Genomic DNA, 16,333 nt, shown 5'->3' on the forward strand with positions numbered 1-16,333 from the left:
CTTCCTTCTTTCACACAATCTCTCCCTCCCACTCATTTATCTCACACAAACAACCTCTCTCCCTGTCTCTCACACACATGTCTTCACTCCCTCCCTTGCATAGTCTGTACCTCCCTCTCTTCTTCACACATTTCTCCCTCCCTCACAATTTCTCTCTCCCTACCACACATATTTTTTCTCCTCCTCTCTCCCTCCATCCCTTCTCATTGAAGTCACATTTTTATATATTTGGAAGGCCCCTCCAAATTCTTGAATGTGGCTATTCTGGGAACTCAGCTTTACCTTCCTACTGACTTGCTCACAAACTTAGTGCCTCTGAGGTGGCACGGTGGCACAGTGGTTAGCAATGCTGCCTCACAGCGCCAGAGACCCAGGTTCAATTCCCGCCTCAGGTGACTGACTGTGTGGAGTTTGCACATTCTCCCCGTGTCTGCGTGGGTTTCCTCCGGGTTCTCCGGTTTCCTCCCACAGTCCAAAGATGTGCAGGTCAGGTGAATTAGCCATGCTAAATTGCCTGTAGTGTTAGGTAAGGGGCAAATGTAGGGGTATGGGTGGGTTTCGCTTTGGCGGGTCAGTGTGGACTTGTTGGGCCGAAGGGCCTGTTTCCACACTGTAAGTAATCTAACCTAATTCCCATTTGCTGGCAAGACCTGGGAGGACATCATTCCACACACACTGGTCTGGTCAATATCCCATTCCTTGCACTCGTTGCACCGCCCAAGCTGATCCCCTGCCACCATTCATCTGTGAAGACCTGAACGCAGTGCCTGCCCCACTTTCTGCTCCTCCAGTCAGAAGTTGCATGTCATGGAGTCATAAAGTTATACAGTTATAACCTACAGTTAGACTTTACTGTCCAATTCATCCGTGCTGAACAGATAACCTAAACTGATCTTGTCCCATTTGGCCCATATTCCTTTAAACCCTTCCTATTTATACACCGACCCAGAAGCCTTTTAAATGATGTGATTGTACCTACCTCCGCCTCATCTGGCAGCTCATTCCATATATGCACCATCCTCTGTGTGAAACAGTTACCCATCAGGCCCCTTTTAAATCTTTTTGCTCTCACCTAAAACTTATGCCCTCTAGTTTTGGACTTCCCTACCTACTTTTAATGCTGACAGGCTAACTAATGAGCCTATCAGCAGCTGATATCTGACTCCAGCAACCAATTAACACTGTGTATTCCTCCCAAAGGAGAAGATGATGCACAGTACCATGGAATGATAGATGCTGGTTTGAAGTTACCAACATCTGACATTTGAGACTTCATGAAAATGAACAACAATCATTACCTTCAAGCCTCTGAAATGGACAAGTGGTCACTTTCACTTAATAGACGTTTTGGGACCTTATACATTCCCTCATCAATTCTCAGTCCCTCCTCTAATTAGATATTTTATAAACAATCTGTTCACACCGTTGAGACAGGTAGGACTTGAATCTCCTTGAAGAATTTTCCCTTTGTCCATCCTGCATTTGGAACCTGGGTGGTGAATGGTATGAGACCCTTTGGCATGGGGCCCTTTTGGTTTAGTCTGTTTTAGATTCTCAGTGGATCATGGTCTTCTATAAGCAGCTGAGCTTTCACAGACTCACTTACTGGTTGCTGAAATTGCCACTGCACCTTTTTCTCCATATTTTTTCTTAATTCAAATCAAATTTTATCATTCAAAAATAAAAACATAATTAATTGGAGAAAGTAACATTTTAAAAAAATCTCAAAGAAACAATCTGAAAGCTGAAAATTCGCTTGATAATCCAAACTGCACAGTAACACATAGATTTCTGTGATCCAATTGTCTCCAACCAAGCTCCCTTTTAAATATGCTGTTAGAGCTCCTGAGAGACCAATTCCATTACGTTTTAAAAGCAGATTGTGTGCTGGGGCAGGCTCTCTAAAAGAAATGCACAGTTAAAATGATGGTTGGCTGGAAATCCGTAGTAATTAGACTGAAGCAATTTTAACAATGCTGTACCATCCCACTTGCAGACAGACACAGTGGGCTAAATTTGCCCCCAGAGTTTTTAAAACATGGACAATGCAGTTCATCAAGTTGTCACACAGCTTCACCATTGTTTTAAAGTCTTCCCTTGTCAGTGCTCCTCAAGAATCATGAAGTGGTTCAAATATTCAGATTCTGATTTTATTTTGCAGATGAATGAAATATTTAGCTGTTTAACAGGCTCCAGTTGGAAAATGATCTCCATTTTCCCACCAATCTTTATTGCAGTTGCAATGCTGTGGGATGCACAATGCTTCACAGTGTAGATATATGTCATACTGCTTTGTTCAGGGCATTGCTAATATGGATGTAAGTTAGATTATCCACTGGGTAGCCATATTGTTTGAATTTCATAAGCATCTGAAATTTGAAAAATGCTTTCTTCAATAATATTTTACATTTATAAGGGCTGCTAAAATAGCTAACTATTCAAGGGCCTGTATTTTTATTATCATTCTTTGCATTTTGAGTCCATTTAATTTCATGTTATTCTTCCTATGAACTTGTTATTCCATCTCATTGCAGCATTCTCAAGTGGCTTGTATTCTTGTTTCTTCATTTGGTGACCATGGCAGTATTAGAAACATTTGATTGGTTTGTTTAGGTTCTTTAGAGAAAAAAAAACTCGCCTTGCTCAATCTGACCCGTATATGATTTGCATCCCATGTTAATTTGGTTGTTATTTAACTACCATTTGAAGTGACCACTAAACCACTCAATTATATCAAACTACGACTCAGCAGCTTAAGAAAAAGATCCATGTCCACCTTATTTGTACAGATGACAATGGATAATAAATGTCATCCTTGCCAGAGGTGACTACATCTTAAGAATGAAAGAAAGAGAGAAAAAAAAACTGTCCTTGCTAGATTCTATGGGTGTAGTGCTATCCAATCTGATGTGACTTTATGCATCTAACAACATCTTTCTTGTCCAATTTATTCCTCACTGGGTATAAATTTATCACACAAGTCATGATAACTGTTCCTGAACTAAATGATCCACTAACATCCTCATAGCAAATCTACTGGAGACTCATTAGAACTATGGCAAGCACCCCACCAGTAAAGTATTGTCTAAATATTATACAGCTAAAGTATTCACTTCAAAGTCTATATATTCAAAAAAATGTAATCCTACTAGTATTATTAATCTGTCAATGTTTTCAGTTTGGCCTTGCAAAGAAATCTAAGGTATGGAACCCACATAAATACATCCAAAGGTAATATTATCACATTCTCAATCAAATGCCATCAAATCATCAATCTGATATTTGTTCATGCAATTTTTGTTGAATGTTCAAAATATATTTTTCTTGGAGTTTGGTTTGAGGAACTCATAACAGCAGAGAAGAACAGCCAGCCATAGAATCATGGATAAGCCATTGGTTTTGACCACTCTGACCTCCTATCCGGAGGACACTGTGGAGATGACAGTGGGGTGGGGGGGGGGGGGGGGGGGGGGGGGGGGGTGGGGTAGGTGGTGGTGGTGGTGAGGGAACAGGCAATTGCAAAGGAAGCCAAAATCACTGAATGGAACATTTATACTTCACATGTTGTCAAAAAACAAATCCATTATGTTGTGTTTCAGGAATATGGTACAAAGTGGTATTGTACACGATCTTAATAGAACATAGAACATAGAACATAGAAAAATACAGCGCAGTACAGGCCCTTCGGCCCTCGATGTTGCGCCATCCAAAGCCTACCTAACCTACATTAGCCCAATAACCTCCATATGCTTATCCAATGCCCGCTTAAATGACCATAAAGAGAGAGAGTCCACCACTGTTACTGGCAGGGCATTCCATGAACTCACAACCTGCTGTGTAAAGAATCTACCCCTAACATCTGTCCTATACCAACTTCCCCTTAATTTAAAGCTGTGTCCCCTAGTAACAGCTGACTCCATACGCAGAAAAAGGTTCTCACTGTCAACCCTATCTAAACCCCTAATCATCTTGTACACCTCTATCAAATCTCCCCATAAACCTTCTTTTCTCCAATGAGAACAGCCCCAAGTGCCTCAGCCTTTCCATGATAATGTTATCATATATATGAGGAAACTGTGGATTTTACTTAATGAGATCTTTGGTATCTAATGTAGGTAGAACTTGTAATTATTATCCAAGTGAATGAGTATTAATGTGGGCTAAAACAAAGATGGAAACCAGGAGGTCCTACTGGTTGGGGTATGCATATGATTATTGTCCACGGAGCATGCCTTGATATGTCAATAACTGATGAAGGCCTGAGGAAGCAAGCAATAAACTCGAAATGCCAGATTACTCTTCGAACTTTCATGTTGTGAATTGCAGCCATCTGATTTCTCTGCGGCAGATGTGAGAATGGAAAACTGCATATGAAGTGAGATTTTATAATAATGTATTAATACAAGTTAATACTTGTTAATCCATGCTACTAGACTTCTCACTGTCCACTAAAAACCATCTCACCTGACTGTTCAGCATTTGATTTGAAAATAGGACCTTTTGCTCTCGCTGGCAGGCAGCTCCTCAATGCTGATCTTGCACAATTCTCCCGACTTTATCACTAATTCCTATGTGTTTCAGGGACTGAGAAAAAGCCACTGCTTATGTTAATATAACTAAGCGTCATAATACTTGTGTTCAAGTCAGTGCCAAATTGAAAACTTAAAATGACCTAAATTAAGTTTTATCAGCATTTTAAAAATAAATTTTAAGTTGATTAAATGAAGAATATGTTAGACCATTATTAAGAATCTCCCCATAGCCAGTGAAGCCCACCCTGTACACAAATGGGAATGCACAGTATTTCCTAAGTTTAATTTTTTGGTTTAAATTTCTGTATTTAATTATTATTTATACAAAGTATAAAAAAGACATTTTGGTCAAGAGGATCATATGGCACCAAAAGACATCTCTTTGGACTTAATTTATTTTAACAAATTGAAAATAAATCTCTGTGGTTTTGAAAGGAACATTGCAACAATCTTCCAATCATATTTTCATCTCTGCTTTGCAACCAGGCGATATTTAATGTGTAGAAAATAAGGCCAAAATTTACCTCCTTCAGCTCTAAATTGATTATAGCCAGATATTAGAATGCTACGCAGGCCCAGTATCCTTGAGTCCGGAAGGGCAAAATTAAGTCAGGGTCCAGCTTATGATTAGTATCAAGTACTTCTTTGCAAGATGCCTGTTTGAATTAGAGTAATATTAAGCTACAGTATGGTGCCCTTGCAAGCAAACATTTTAAGCTCAGATAATGAAATATAATTGCACAAACAATCCCTCTTTTATCTTACAGAGCAAGAAATTATGTGATCATAATATAAACAGAAATAATTGACTTGTTACAAAAACTGCATTAAAATATGGTGGCTTTTGTCACAACTCATATAAATTTATATATATAGCCTAGCATGTGTTTCCATAGTTACAGTCTGCCAACATTAAAAAGTAGATTGATAGAAAAGATTGTTTTAGAGGGTAGGGATGACCTGAAATTGTGGATTTAAAATGTACCATTACAATGAGCGCTTGAAGCTTGTTGTATGTACAATTGGTATCCATCCAAAAGCTCCACCTCCACTAAATCTGTTACTCCTGATGGAAGCAATGCTATTTCCATGACCTGAAGTTTATAGAACTTTGACAGTGCATTGCCAATGTTTGTTGTTCTGTACCCCTTGTAGTCTTCCTTTCCTTTTGGCCATATATTTCATCCAGCCACTGATAAATATTTTTTCTGTAGGTGGTGAAAAAATGGTAATAAAAACAGAAATTGCCAGGAAAGTTCAGCAGGTCTGGCAGCATCTGTGGAGAGAAATCAGAATTAACATTTCAGGTCGGGTAACCCTTCCTCAGACCCTCTGATTAACAGACACTCACCTGAAATGTTAACTCTGATTTATCTCCACAGGTGCTGCTAGACCTGCTGAACTTTTCCAGCAATTTATACTTTAGTTTCTGATTTACAGTATCCGCAGTTCTTTTGGTTTTGATATAAAGCTAATGATAGATTCAATGACATTATTGAAAGTTATCCAATCCAACCCAAGCAATGTGGGAAATGGTGGTGTGATTAATGCAAATATATGTTTTGATAGATTACATTGGAGAGGAATGTACCAAAATTAGCAGAAGATCAAGGGACGTTGCACCTCTATTGAAACTGCCAAAACATTCAAATTTCTACCAAATTCCTAATAATATTTTATATATTTTACAACTGTGGAAGTATGTATTCCTTCAAAAACAAGTTTAGGTCTATGTGTAAAGCATGAATAAAAGTCCTCAGGCAGTTCCATGTCACTGGGAGGGCCTTCATATACTGCACAATGATGTATTCTGTGCATTCTGCAAAACCTATAGTTCTTGTGTCTGCTGCATTGTTGCATACTAATATCTGTGGATTTTCTATCACAGAGGGAATAATATGATTACCTCAGTCAATCAAAGAGGAAATAGAGTGATGGAGGTCTTAAGCACAGAAAAAAGGCCTTTCATCCCATTGTGTCTGCACCCATTAAAACAACCACCTAACTACTCTAAAGCCATTTGCTAGAACTTGGCCCCATAGCCTTGTATACCTTGGCATTGCAAGTGCACATATAAATACTTCTTAACTGTTATGAGGGTTTCTGCCTCTACCACTCTTACAGACAGTGAGCTCCAGACTTCCACCACCCTCTGGGTGAAAAGCACTTTTGTCACATCTTCTCTAAACCTCCTATCCTTATCTTAATATCCCTTGGTCACTGATATTTTCACCAAAGGTAAACATTCCTTCCTCTCTACTCTGTGTATTTCCCCTTCATAATCTCAACCACGTGCCCCATGCTCTGGTCTTTTCTGTTCTAAAGAAAACAACTCCAGTCTATCCAATCTCTCTTCAGAACCAAATCTCTCTTGCCCAGACAAAATCCTGGTAAATCTCCCGTGTAATCTGTCTAGTGTAATCATATCCCTCCTATAAAGTGGATTACTGAACTGGACACAATACTCTGGCTCCCATGCGGGACCTTATTAAAAACCTTGCTGAAGTCCAAATGAATTGCTCTCATCTACACACCTCTTTGAAAATTTCATTTCAATTGTCAGACATGATTTCCCCTTAACAAAAACATGCTGAGTATTCTTAATTATTCCCAGCACTTCCAAGTGCAAGTTAATTTTGTCCCTCAGAATTGCTTCCAAGTAGTTTCCCCAGAGTTTAGATTGACTGATCTGTAGTTTCCTGTTTTATCTCTTCCTTTCATCTTGAAAGAAGGTACACAATGGCTGCTGGCAAGTCCTCCAGCACCCATCCTGTGACCAGAGAGGAATGCCATTTCATCCCTTACCTCATTCAACAGCCAGGGTCACATTTCACTGGCCCTGAAAATGTATCTACTTTTCAGCCTGCCAGACCATTTGGAACCTCTTCTCTGTCTGTTTTAATTTATTTAATTATATCTCAATGCTTCTCCCTGATTTCTGTACTCATACTATCCTCTCACGAGTGAACATTGACACAGAATATTAATTTAGAACCCTACCTATGTCCTCTGGCTCCATACACAAATTACTACTGTGGTGCTTAATGGGGCCTACTCTTTTCCTTCGCAGAATACTTAATGTACTTGTAAAATAGCTTTGTATTTTCCTTTCTTTCACTTGCCATTATTCTTTTATGCCCCGTTTTTGTTTTCACAACTTCCTTTGAAGATTCCCCCTTGCACCTTCTGTACTCCTCTCGGATTTTTGGTGTTTACACCCCTCAGTATTTGCTATAGGTCTCCCTTTTCCTCTTATCTAATACTGTATATCCCATGATATCCAGAGTTCACAGGATTTATTTGCCTCACCCTTTATCTTTAGTGGAGCATCTTTCTGTATTTTCCTTATTTCCTTTTTGAAAGTGTCCCACTGCTCTGACACAGATTTACCTAAATGTATCTGGTCCTAGTCTATTCTGGCCAATTCATACCTGATCTAATGAAAATCAGCCTTCCCCCAGTTTGGAACTTTGATTTCAGACCCATCCTTGTCCTTTGCCATAAGAATATTGAATCTAACAGTGGTATGATCGCTGTCTGCAAAATGGTCCCCCACTGACATTTCAACAATTTGCTCAGCTTCATTACCTAAAATCAAATCCAGAACCACACCCTCTCTTGTACAGGCTTCTTCACACTGGCTTGAAAAGTTTTACTCAATGTATTCTGCTCCCTCTAAATCATGCACACTATGAAGACCCCAGTTAATGAATCTCCCACTATCACTACCGTAGTCCATCAATATTGTGTATGGCATTCATTGATTTTATGTGTATCAAACGACTGGAAGTTTTTCTACCCACAATAGTGGGTAGATGATCCCAGTTAACCATTTCAATCAGGATGCAACCAACACAATTTAAACTCAAGAGGGTGCTTTTCATGTTTGCGTGACCAAATGACAGAATTGGTTTCCTGCCTGTTTCAGTGACCAGGAAGCTGCAGCCCTCCATTAAACTTTGTAGGTCTGTGTTTGGGATTCAAATTCTGTGAGGCATAAACAAATGCTATGGTGCAATTCATCTGATTGAGGCATCAAGACATCCAGATTGACCTTAAATGTAACTTGCTGAAGGGTGTACAGTGAAGTGAAGGTGATTGTGGAGTTTGGTGGTGCTGGACTGAAGTGAAATGGCTCATTTTCAACATTTTGGACTCACAAATGTACTGTCACATTTACGTTTGGAAGACATTTTGGCTTCTTCAGTCATAGAAGAGATTAGACCAATTCTGCTAAAATGGCAATCAATGTCATGTTTAGATGATTGGATGAATATATCTATATTACAGGAAGTCCGTTACCTGAGACCATAGAACACCTGAGAAGAAGCCCTTTTAAATTTAAGCTAGCCACATCATAGCTATGGCAAAGGATTTAGATCCCACTTTGAGGCCATTTTAGCGTAAAGCTACTAAATTACAGAAAATGGTTTTCAGAAAAGTGCAAATGTGCCCTGGTAGCATGACTTTGAGAATCAATGCTTTTTAAGTGAATCATAATCATAATTTAAGGGATAGGTAACAGCATGTCAGCCTAATTTTATTGCAAACTAGTTCCATATTTTACTCCAGATATAGGCATTAGAGTCATAGAGATGTACAGCATGGAAACAGACCCTTCAGTCCAACCCGTCCATTCTAATCAGATATCCCAACACAGTCTAGTCCCACCTGCCAGCATATCCTTCCAAACCCTTCTTATTTACATACCCATCCAAATGCCTTTTAAATGTACCAACCTCCACCACTTCCTCTGGCAGCTCATTCCATAACACGAACCATCCTCTGCATGAAAACGTTGCCCCTTAGGTCTCTTTTATATCTTTCCCCTCTCACCCTAAACCTATGCCTTCTAGTTCTGGACTCCCCTACCTCAGGGAAAAGACTTTGTCTATTTATCCTAGCCATGCCCCTCATAATTTTGTAAACCTCTATAAGGTCATCCCTCAGTCTCCGATGCTCCAGGGAAAACAGCCCTAGCCTTTCATCCTCTCCCCATAGCTCAAATCCTCCAACCCTGACAACATCCTTGCAAATCTTTTCTAAACCCTTTCAAGTTTCACAACATCTTTCTGATAGGAAGGAGACCAGAATTGCACGCAATATTCCAACAGTGGCCTAACCAATGTCCTGTACAGCCACAACATGACTCCCAACTCCTGTACTTAATACTCTGACCAATAAAGGAAAGCATACCAAACGCCTTCTTCACTATCCTATCTACCTGCGACTCCAACTACTGTTAATATTGACTCTATTCGCATACTTATTGCCTTTTTTGTTCTTGTTTCACGTTTCATGTTACTGTGCTCAAATCCTAACACCTTTGCCATTAAAAGGCTTTCTCCTCCAATTGAGACCATTTTGAAAAAAAAACTAATGCCATAAGTATTGTTGAAAGCAATATTTCTTTTGAAAATTTAGCAATTATATAATAGCATTTTTGTACATTTTACGGAACAGGGTATCATGAAGTTTATTCAGATTATTATAAAATATTTTATATTCCACGTTTATTGGAGGCATTACACAGGTGTTTGTGGCATTTTATTGCATGCAATTTAATCCGCGTGCATTGGGTTTTTAATAAAATTTTAAAACAATAAAATGAAAAGTCCTATCATGTTTGGAAACATGGGTTATTTTCTGTAATAGACTGACAGAGTTAGTACTCTGATTTATAATGTCAGAGGTGCTATACCATGCAATCTATGTTATTGTGCTCCTGGGGTTCAGTTATGTTTAATTACCTGACCCTTTAAACTACTAAGTTGAATTGCTGTAAATTCTAAGGTCAATTACTGATCAACTGCTGTTTTCTAGAAGAGTTAGTAGACCGAGGTGTTCTTATAAATGTCTGGATCAGAAACGATAGTCTAGTGTGTGGACAGAAAGTACTTGTGTATATATTAAGTTATTTAGATATAGATATATATTCCTCCTATCCTCACATTAAAAGACCAATGATCACAGTGTAAACCAACAACTTGTTATATCTCCCTTTCACTGCAATGAAACCTGCAAAGGCGCTTCATGGGAAACTTATTTCGCAAATCTGGTACTACTGAGACATAAGACTGGCCAAAAGCTTAGTTCAAGAGGTTGGTACAAAAGTGAATATATTTTTCTGCTTCAACTCATATAAAGCCTATAGTTGGGCAGATGGAAGAGTGATTTCATAAATAAAAGAAAACATCTACAAATACTTAACAATAATTCATATTTACATATTTTACTGTAGGCTCAGTGAGCTGGACAATAAAAATGATTAGGTGAAAGTGAGGACTGCAGATGCTGGAAATCAGAGTCAAGATTAGAGTGGTGCCGAAAAAGCACAGCAGGTCAGACAGCATCCAAGGAGCAGGAAAATCGCATTTCAGGCAGGTGTCCTTCATCAGGAATGAGGCAGGGAGCCTCAGGGGTGGAGAGATAAATAGGAGGGGGGCAGTGGAGCTGGATAGTTGGGAAGGAAGATTGGCAGGTAGAACAGATCATGAGGATGGTGCTGAGCTGGCAGGTTGGAACTTGGGTAAGGTGGGGGGAGGGGGAAATGAGGAAACTGATGAAGTCCACATTGATGCCCTAGGATTGAAGTGTTCCGAGGCAAAAGATGAAGCATTCTTTCTCCAGGTGTCGAGTGGTGAGGGAGTGGCAGTGGAGGAGGCCCAGGACCTGCATGTCCTCAGCAGAGTGAGGGGGGGAGTTGAAATGTTCAGCCACAGGGCAGTGGGGTTGTCCTGGAGATGTTCCCTAAAGCGCTCTGCAAGAAGGCATCCAATGTAAAGGAGACTGCATCGGGAGCAACAGATACAATAAATGACATTTGTGGAAGTGCAGGTGAAACTTTGGTGGATGTGGCAAGTTCCTGTGGGGCCGTGGATGGAGGTGAGGGAGGAGGTGTGGGCACGGGTTCTGCAATCCCTGTGGTAGCAGGGGAAGGTGCCAGGAGGGAGGGTGGGTTGTTTGGGTTCGGCGTGGACCTGACCAGGTAGTCACGGAGGGAACAGTCTTTGCAGAAAGTGGATAGGGGTGGGGATGGAAATAAAACCCTGGTGGTGGGGTCTGTTTGTAGGTGGCAGAAATGTCAGCGGATGATACATGGAGGTTGATGGAATGGAAGGTGAAGAACTGAGGTGGGGGTTCTGTCCTGGTTGTGGTTGGAGGGGTGGGGTTTGAGGGCGGAAGTGTGGGACATGGATGAGATGCATTGGAGGGTATCTTCAACTACATGGGAGGGGAAATTAGAGTCTTTAAAGAAGGAGGCCATCTGATGTGTTCTGTGGTGGAACTGGTCCTCCTGGGAGCAGATACGGCAGAGGTGGAGGAATTGGGAATATGGGATGGCAATTTTACAGGAGGTAGGGTGGGACGAGGTGCAATCCAGGTAGCTGTGGGAATCAATGGGTTTGTAAAAAATATCAGTGTTAAGTCGGTCATCATTGATGAAGATGGAGAGGTCCAGGAGGGAGGTGTCAGAGATGGCCCAGGTGAATTTAAGGTCAGGGTAGAATGTGGTAGTGAAGTTGGTGAATTGCTCAACCTCCTCGCGGGAGCACGAGGTGGTGCCAATGCAGTCATCAATATAGCGGAGGAAGTGGTAGGGAGTGGTGCCGATGTAACTATGGAAGATGGACTGTTCTACATAGCCAATAAAGAGACAGGCATAGTTGGGTTCCATATGGGTGCCCATAGCTACCCCTTTTGTCTGGAGGAAGTGGGAGGATTTGAAGGAAAAATTGTTAAGGGTGAGGACTAGTTCAGCCAAATCAATGAGCATGTCAATGAAAGGGTACGTTTTGCCATTCCCACAAGGATACAAAAGCTAGTATGGTAATAACGTCTGTGAGGTTTTCCCTAGTTCAGGCTGAGGTGATGCCAGTTTTCCCTGTGCACTGTCTGCTGCAGGTAATTCATGAATTCTCTGACATCCTTCTGGTTACGTTGCTTTCATCCAACAAACTTCCCTTTTCATCATACTTTTTGGAATTTAAACCCAAAGTGTTGTGTAGTCCGAATCATTCAATAAAGACTTGTTTGTGGTTTCTTATAAATTAATAATTGATTGTATGCTCATCAGAAATCTTTCTTTTAACAGCATCACATCATTTTTTTGGTCCTACAAAACTATCCCTTAAATATGTGCCACCCCCAATATCTATAATTCCGTGTACATATTGTCAGGTCCCCTGAAGGGCTCTTGGATTTTTAAGTCTGGTTATTTCCTATCTCATGCATGTTTCACAAAGATATTTGGTGGCACGGTGACTTTTTTTAACTAAGACCGTCGACAAGCGGATTAAATCCTTATGCCAGTTTATACCACACAAAGTTGAAGCACACCCAATAGCTTCTCTACTCCTTCAGATTACATCTGGATACAGTAGCCCCACAATCACAATAGCGCTAAGAATAAATTATTCCACAATGCACGATGCGGAAAACGTGTTGTACAATCGCCAAGGAAACACAACCGGAGTTTAGGCGTATAAATCGAAACCTTAGATGCAATAATTACACGGTTTCTGCAAACTCAGCAGACCCGCGTCTTAATTTAAAATCTTTGCCTAGTCATCACTAGCCTATCACAACGTCTTTGCGTTCACCTCAAGCCGTCTTCTCATTCCTGTCTGGAACCCAATGATTACAGCTCATGATGTTCTTTGCTTGTCTAGCTAAATGGTTGCTTTATGCACATTCAAAATTATGTTTCTTTCTGGGATTGGTTTTCTGTTACTGTGGAGAACCAACCAATCATCCACATCTGGTATTGCAGATAAATAATGAATGTAACAGTGTTTTGCGGGTGATCAATTTCTTGCATTGCATCCCACGTTCCCTTGACCTGACAATTCTCGTTTTACTTATTCTAATAAGCATCCTCCTTAGTCGGTTTTATGTCAAGTTTCCCTCCTTTAACACTTGGGTGATGGTTGAACAAATTTACAGTTATGGGTCTGTTAGGAGTTCAACCTTAGCTGCACGTTTTTTTTAACAAGGGTGGAAATTTAAATCTTATTTTTTAGTCTCCGCCTGTGGGTCTTGCACCTTCTGTTCTGATTAGATACCTAACATTGTAGCTGTTCTTTACAACTGGGCCTGGAATTGAGTTGTCCAGTTTCACCAGCGAGTAACATTAACCGATTCTGAAACCTCACACGTCCTCAATTTGGAATTTCGAATTTGTCATGGAGAACGTTGCAGAATTTAGAACGATTTCATACATTATACGCAGTGTTGTTGATCCTGGGCTCCCCCTAAGATAGCCACCTCCAATTATCAACTTTTCGGCACGCCCAAAAAACGTTTGAATACAGCTTTATTACTGCCACCATGTTCCTCGCCTCCAAAAAACCTTTTATTTCGCAAAGTGTGATTCATTGAAACACTGATTAAGTTTCCTTGTCCTACCTCCATCTCTGTAGGTCTCTGTTCCGTATCCATCTTGTAGTCCATTGTTCCAGGTCCCTTCGTACTTGGCTCCACTGCCAATGCTCTCCCGAACCCCATATCGTCCTTTGAAACCATGGCACCATTCGCCTTTGTAGACCCACTTTCCCTTGCTCTCCACTCCGATGCCATGCCTCTTCCCTTGTGCCCATGTCCCCTGGTAGGTATTACCACTTGGCCAGGTGTACACTCCAACCACCTCGAAGCCATGGCTCCAAGAGCCCGCGTACTCCCCTTGGCCCTTTGGGCCGGTGCAGATGCCATGTCCATGAGCCTTGCCATCTTCCCAACCTCCACAATACGACCCTCCATCGTCAAAATCGAACCTGCCACCCCTGGACATGCATGAAATGAGGATCACAATTCAGAGCAAGAAGGCGCCTGGACAATTAAAGCAGCCGGGCAACAAAACACAAACAAACAAGAAAGAAGAAACACAAGCAACGCCTTCAACAAAGATAATGGATCCAGCAAAAATTACCCAACGGTCGGTTACTACAAAATCCAGTCATCTAGGATTCGACCGCCTGTGATAAATATTCAAAACTGCTGTCATATTTATAAGGAAATCTTCTAAAGAAACGACGAGATTCAGTTGGTTAGGAGGATTACGCCTTTTGGCACAGCAATGCGTCTCGACACCTCAAGAGAAAAACAACAGACCTGATGTTTTTTTCCAATCTTGCAGCATTGCTCTAATGCTGGAGGGAGGATGCTTGTGTTTTCAGAGCAGTCTGGACTAGATGGTGCTGAATCAAGGGATGTTCCGAGATGGTTCTCTCTCTCTCTCTCTCTGTCCTGAGTCCTGATTTTTAAAATCCTGTTCGAGCGAACAGGGTCCTTCTAACCCCTTCTCGATGGATTGAAGGCGCAGGATCTTGCGTAATGTTCATGTACACTTAGTGAATCCCATTGCTCGGATCTGTTACTGCTATAGAGACCAGGCTAATCTCTCAACGCTGGGATTTTTTTTATATAGCTTCACCGAGCGTGCTTCTGTGCATTCAGAAAATGGTCAGTGTTAGTTATGCTGAGGATGGGCTCTGTGTACATTTACATCTGAATTTTGGTATTTATGTTTATTATTTGTGTTTTCTTTTTAAAATATAACATGTATTGCTTCCAGTGCATATTGCTTATTTTAAAGAACAAAATAAACGATTCGCTATGTAGCTTTGTAAATATTGTACATATTTTATTTTTACTGTAATTTACGTTGCCGAATTCATTTGTATTCTGCAATTCGAGAGCTGGAGGCCTAGTCCCTTCTTATCAATTAGAAGGGCGGCCAGTAAACAGCAGCGTTGTATTTTACTGAAACACGTAACCACGAAATGTTGCAAAGAGTGTTAAGACGGTGACATGCATTATAAACGATAACATCAGTCTTTATTTAAATGAATTGTTTTATGAAAATGAATTGTTTTATCTCGTCGATTACGTGATCAATGTCTGATTGCACTGAATATGTGTGTGCTTGCACGTTACTAAATGATACATTCATCAATAAGGACAGACCAGCCTTGAGGCAGAATAGAATTATTCTAGCTAGCCTGCTATTTTCTGATTACATTTCCTCATGGCCATTATTTTCGTCCAAGGTTTTGTAGCTTGATTTGAGCGGGGGCTAGATGGGTGAGACATCGAATGCAATGGCAGTCGCTTTAATCAATGTGTTTTTTAAAAATGTGTTTATGGTGTGTTACCTGTAACTCGCAGTAAGTCTAATTAGCTCCACTATTTCTCTTCCGGCCTATTGGCAACGATTCAAATCGGCTTAACTTGTCAAAAATAGTCATCCTTAGAAATATGGCACACAGTGTCATGTGTGTGTTTAAATGTTTCTTTATTTTGTGTGAATAGCATGTAATTTGTTCCTTTCTATACATCTACAAAGCGTGTCCCTGTTTGGAATAATGTGCGTTGGGAATCATCCAAAATGATTGAAAGGATGCTTTGTTCGAAACAGAGCTAACAGGAGAGACACCATCTGGACATGAGCTTTCTATACAATTCAATTGTCAAAAAGTCAAATTCAAGCAAAAGAAAACCTGGAACGATGCATTATTACAATTCAATTTCATTTTGTGTTCCCAAAATTATTTTCATTTTAACAAAGGGAAAAAAAATCCCTAAACACCACCTAGTGTTGACAAGGCAATGATGAAGAACCGCAACAGACAAAATGGTTAATAATTGTCATACTTTTTTTTGCAATTAAATTGCTTCGTGTAAACATTTCCTGGGACTGTGCAATTCTTGTTGCAGACAATTTAAATCACGTGGCCCCAAAATCATCAACCGATAGTTCTGGCTGGCAGCACGCAGCGGTAAAATCTCGCAAGATTCCGAAA

At 40.5% G+C, this 16,333-nt stretch overlaps 1 protein-coding gene across 1 annotated transcript in view; it reads right to left on the reverse strand.

Moving 5' to 3' along the window:
• Positions 1–14,322, reverse strand: part of jph3b (junctophilin 3b) — a 168,225-nt gene extending 153,903 nt beyond the window's left edge. Inside the window, exon 1 of the mRNA XM_060837658.1 lies at positions 13,941–14,322. Within this exon, the coding sequence (XP_060693641.1) occupies positions 13,941–14,322 (382 nt within the window). The remainder of the gene's footprint in view (positions 1–13,940) is intronic.
• Positions 14,323–16,333: the final 2,011 nt, after the last annotated feature.

Source organism: Hemiscyllium ocellatum, chromosome 17 (assembly GCF_020745735.1).
Source record: "Hemiscyllium ocellatum isolate sHemOce1 chromosome 17, sHemOce1.pat.X.cur, whole genome shotgun sequence".
NCBI lineage: Eukaryota > Metazoa > Chordata > Chondrichthyes > Orectolobiformes > Hemiscylliidae > Hemiscyllium > Hemiscyllium ocellatum.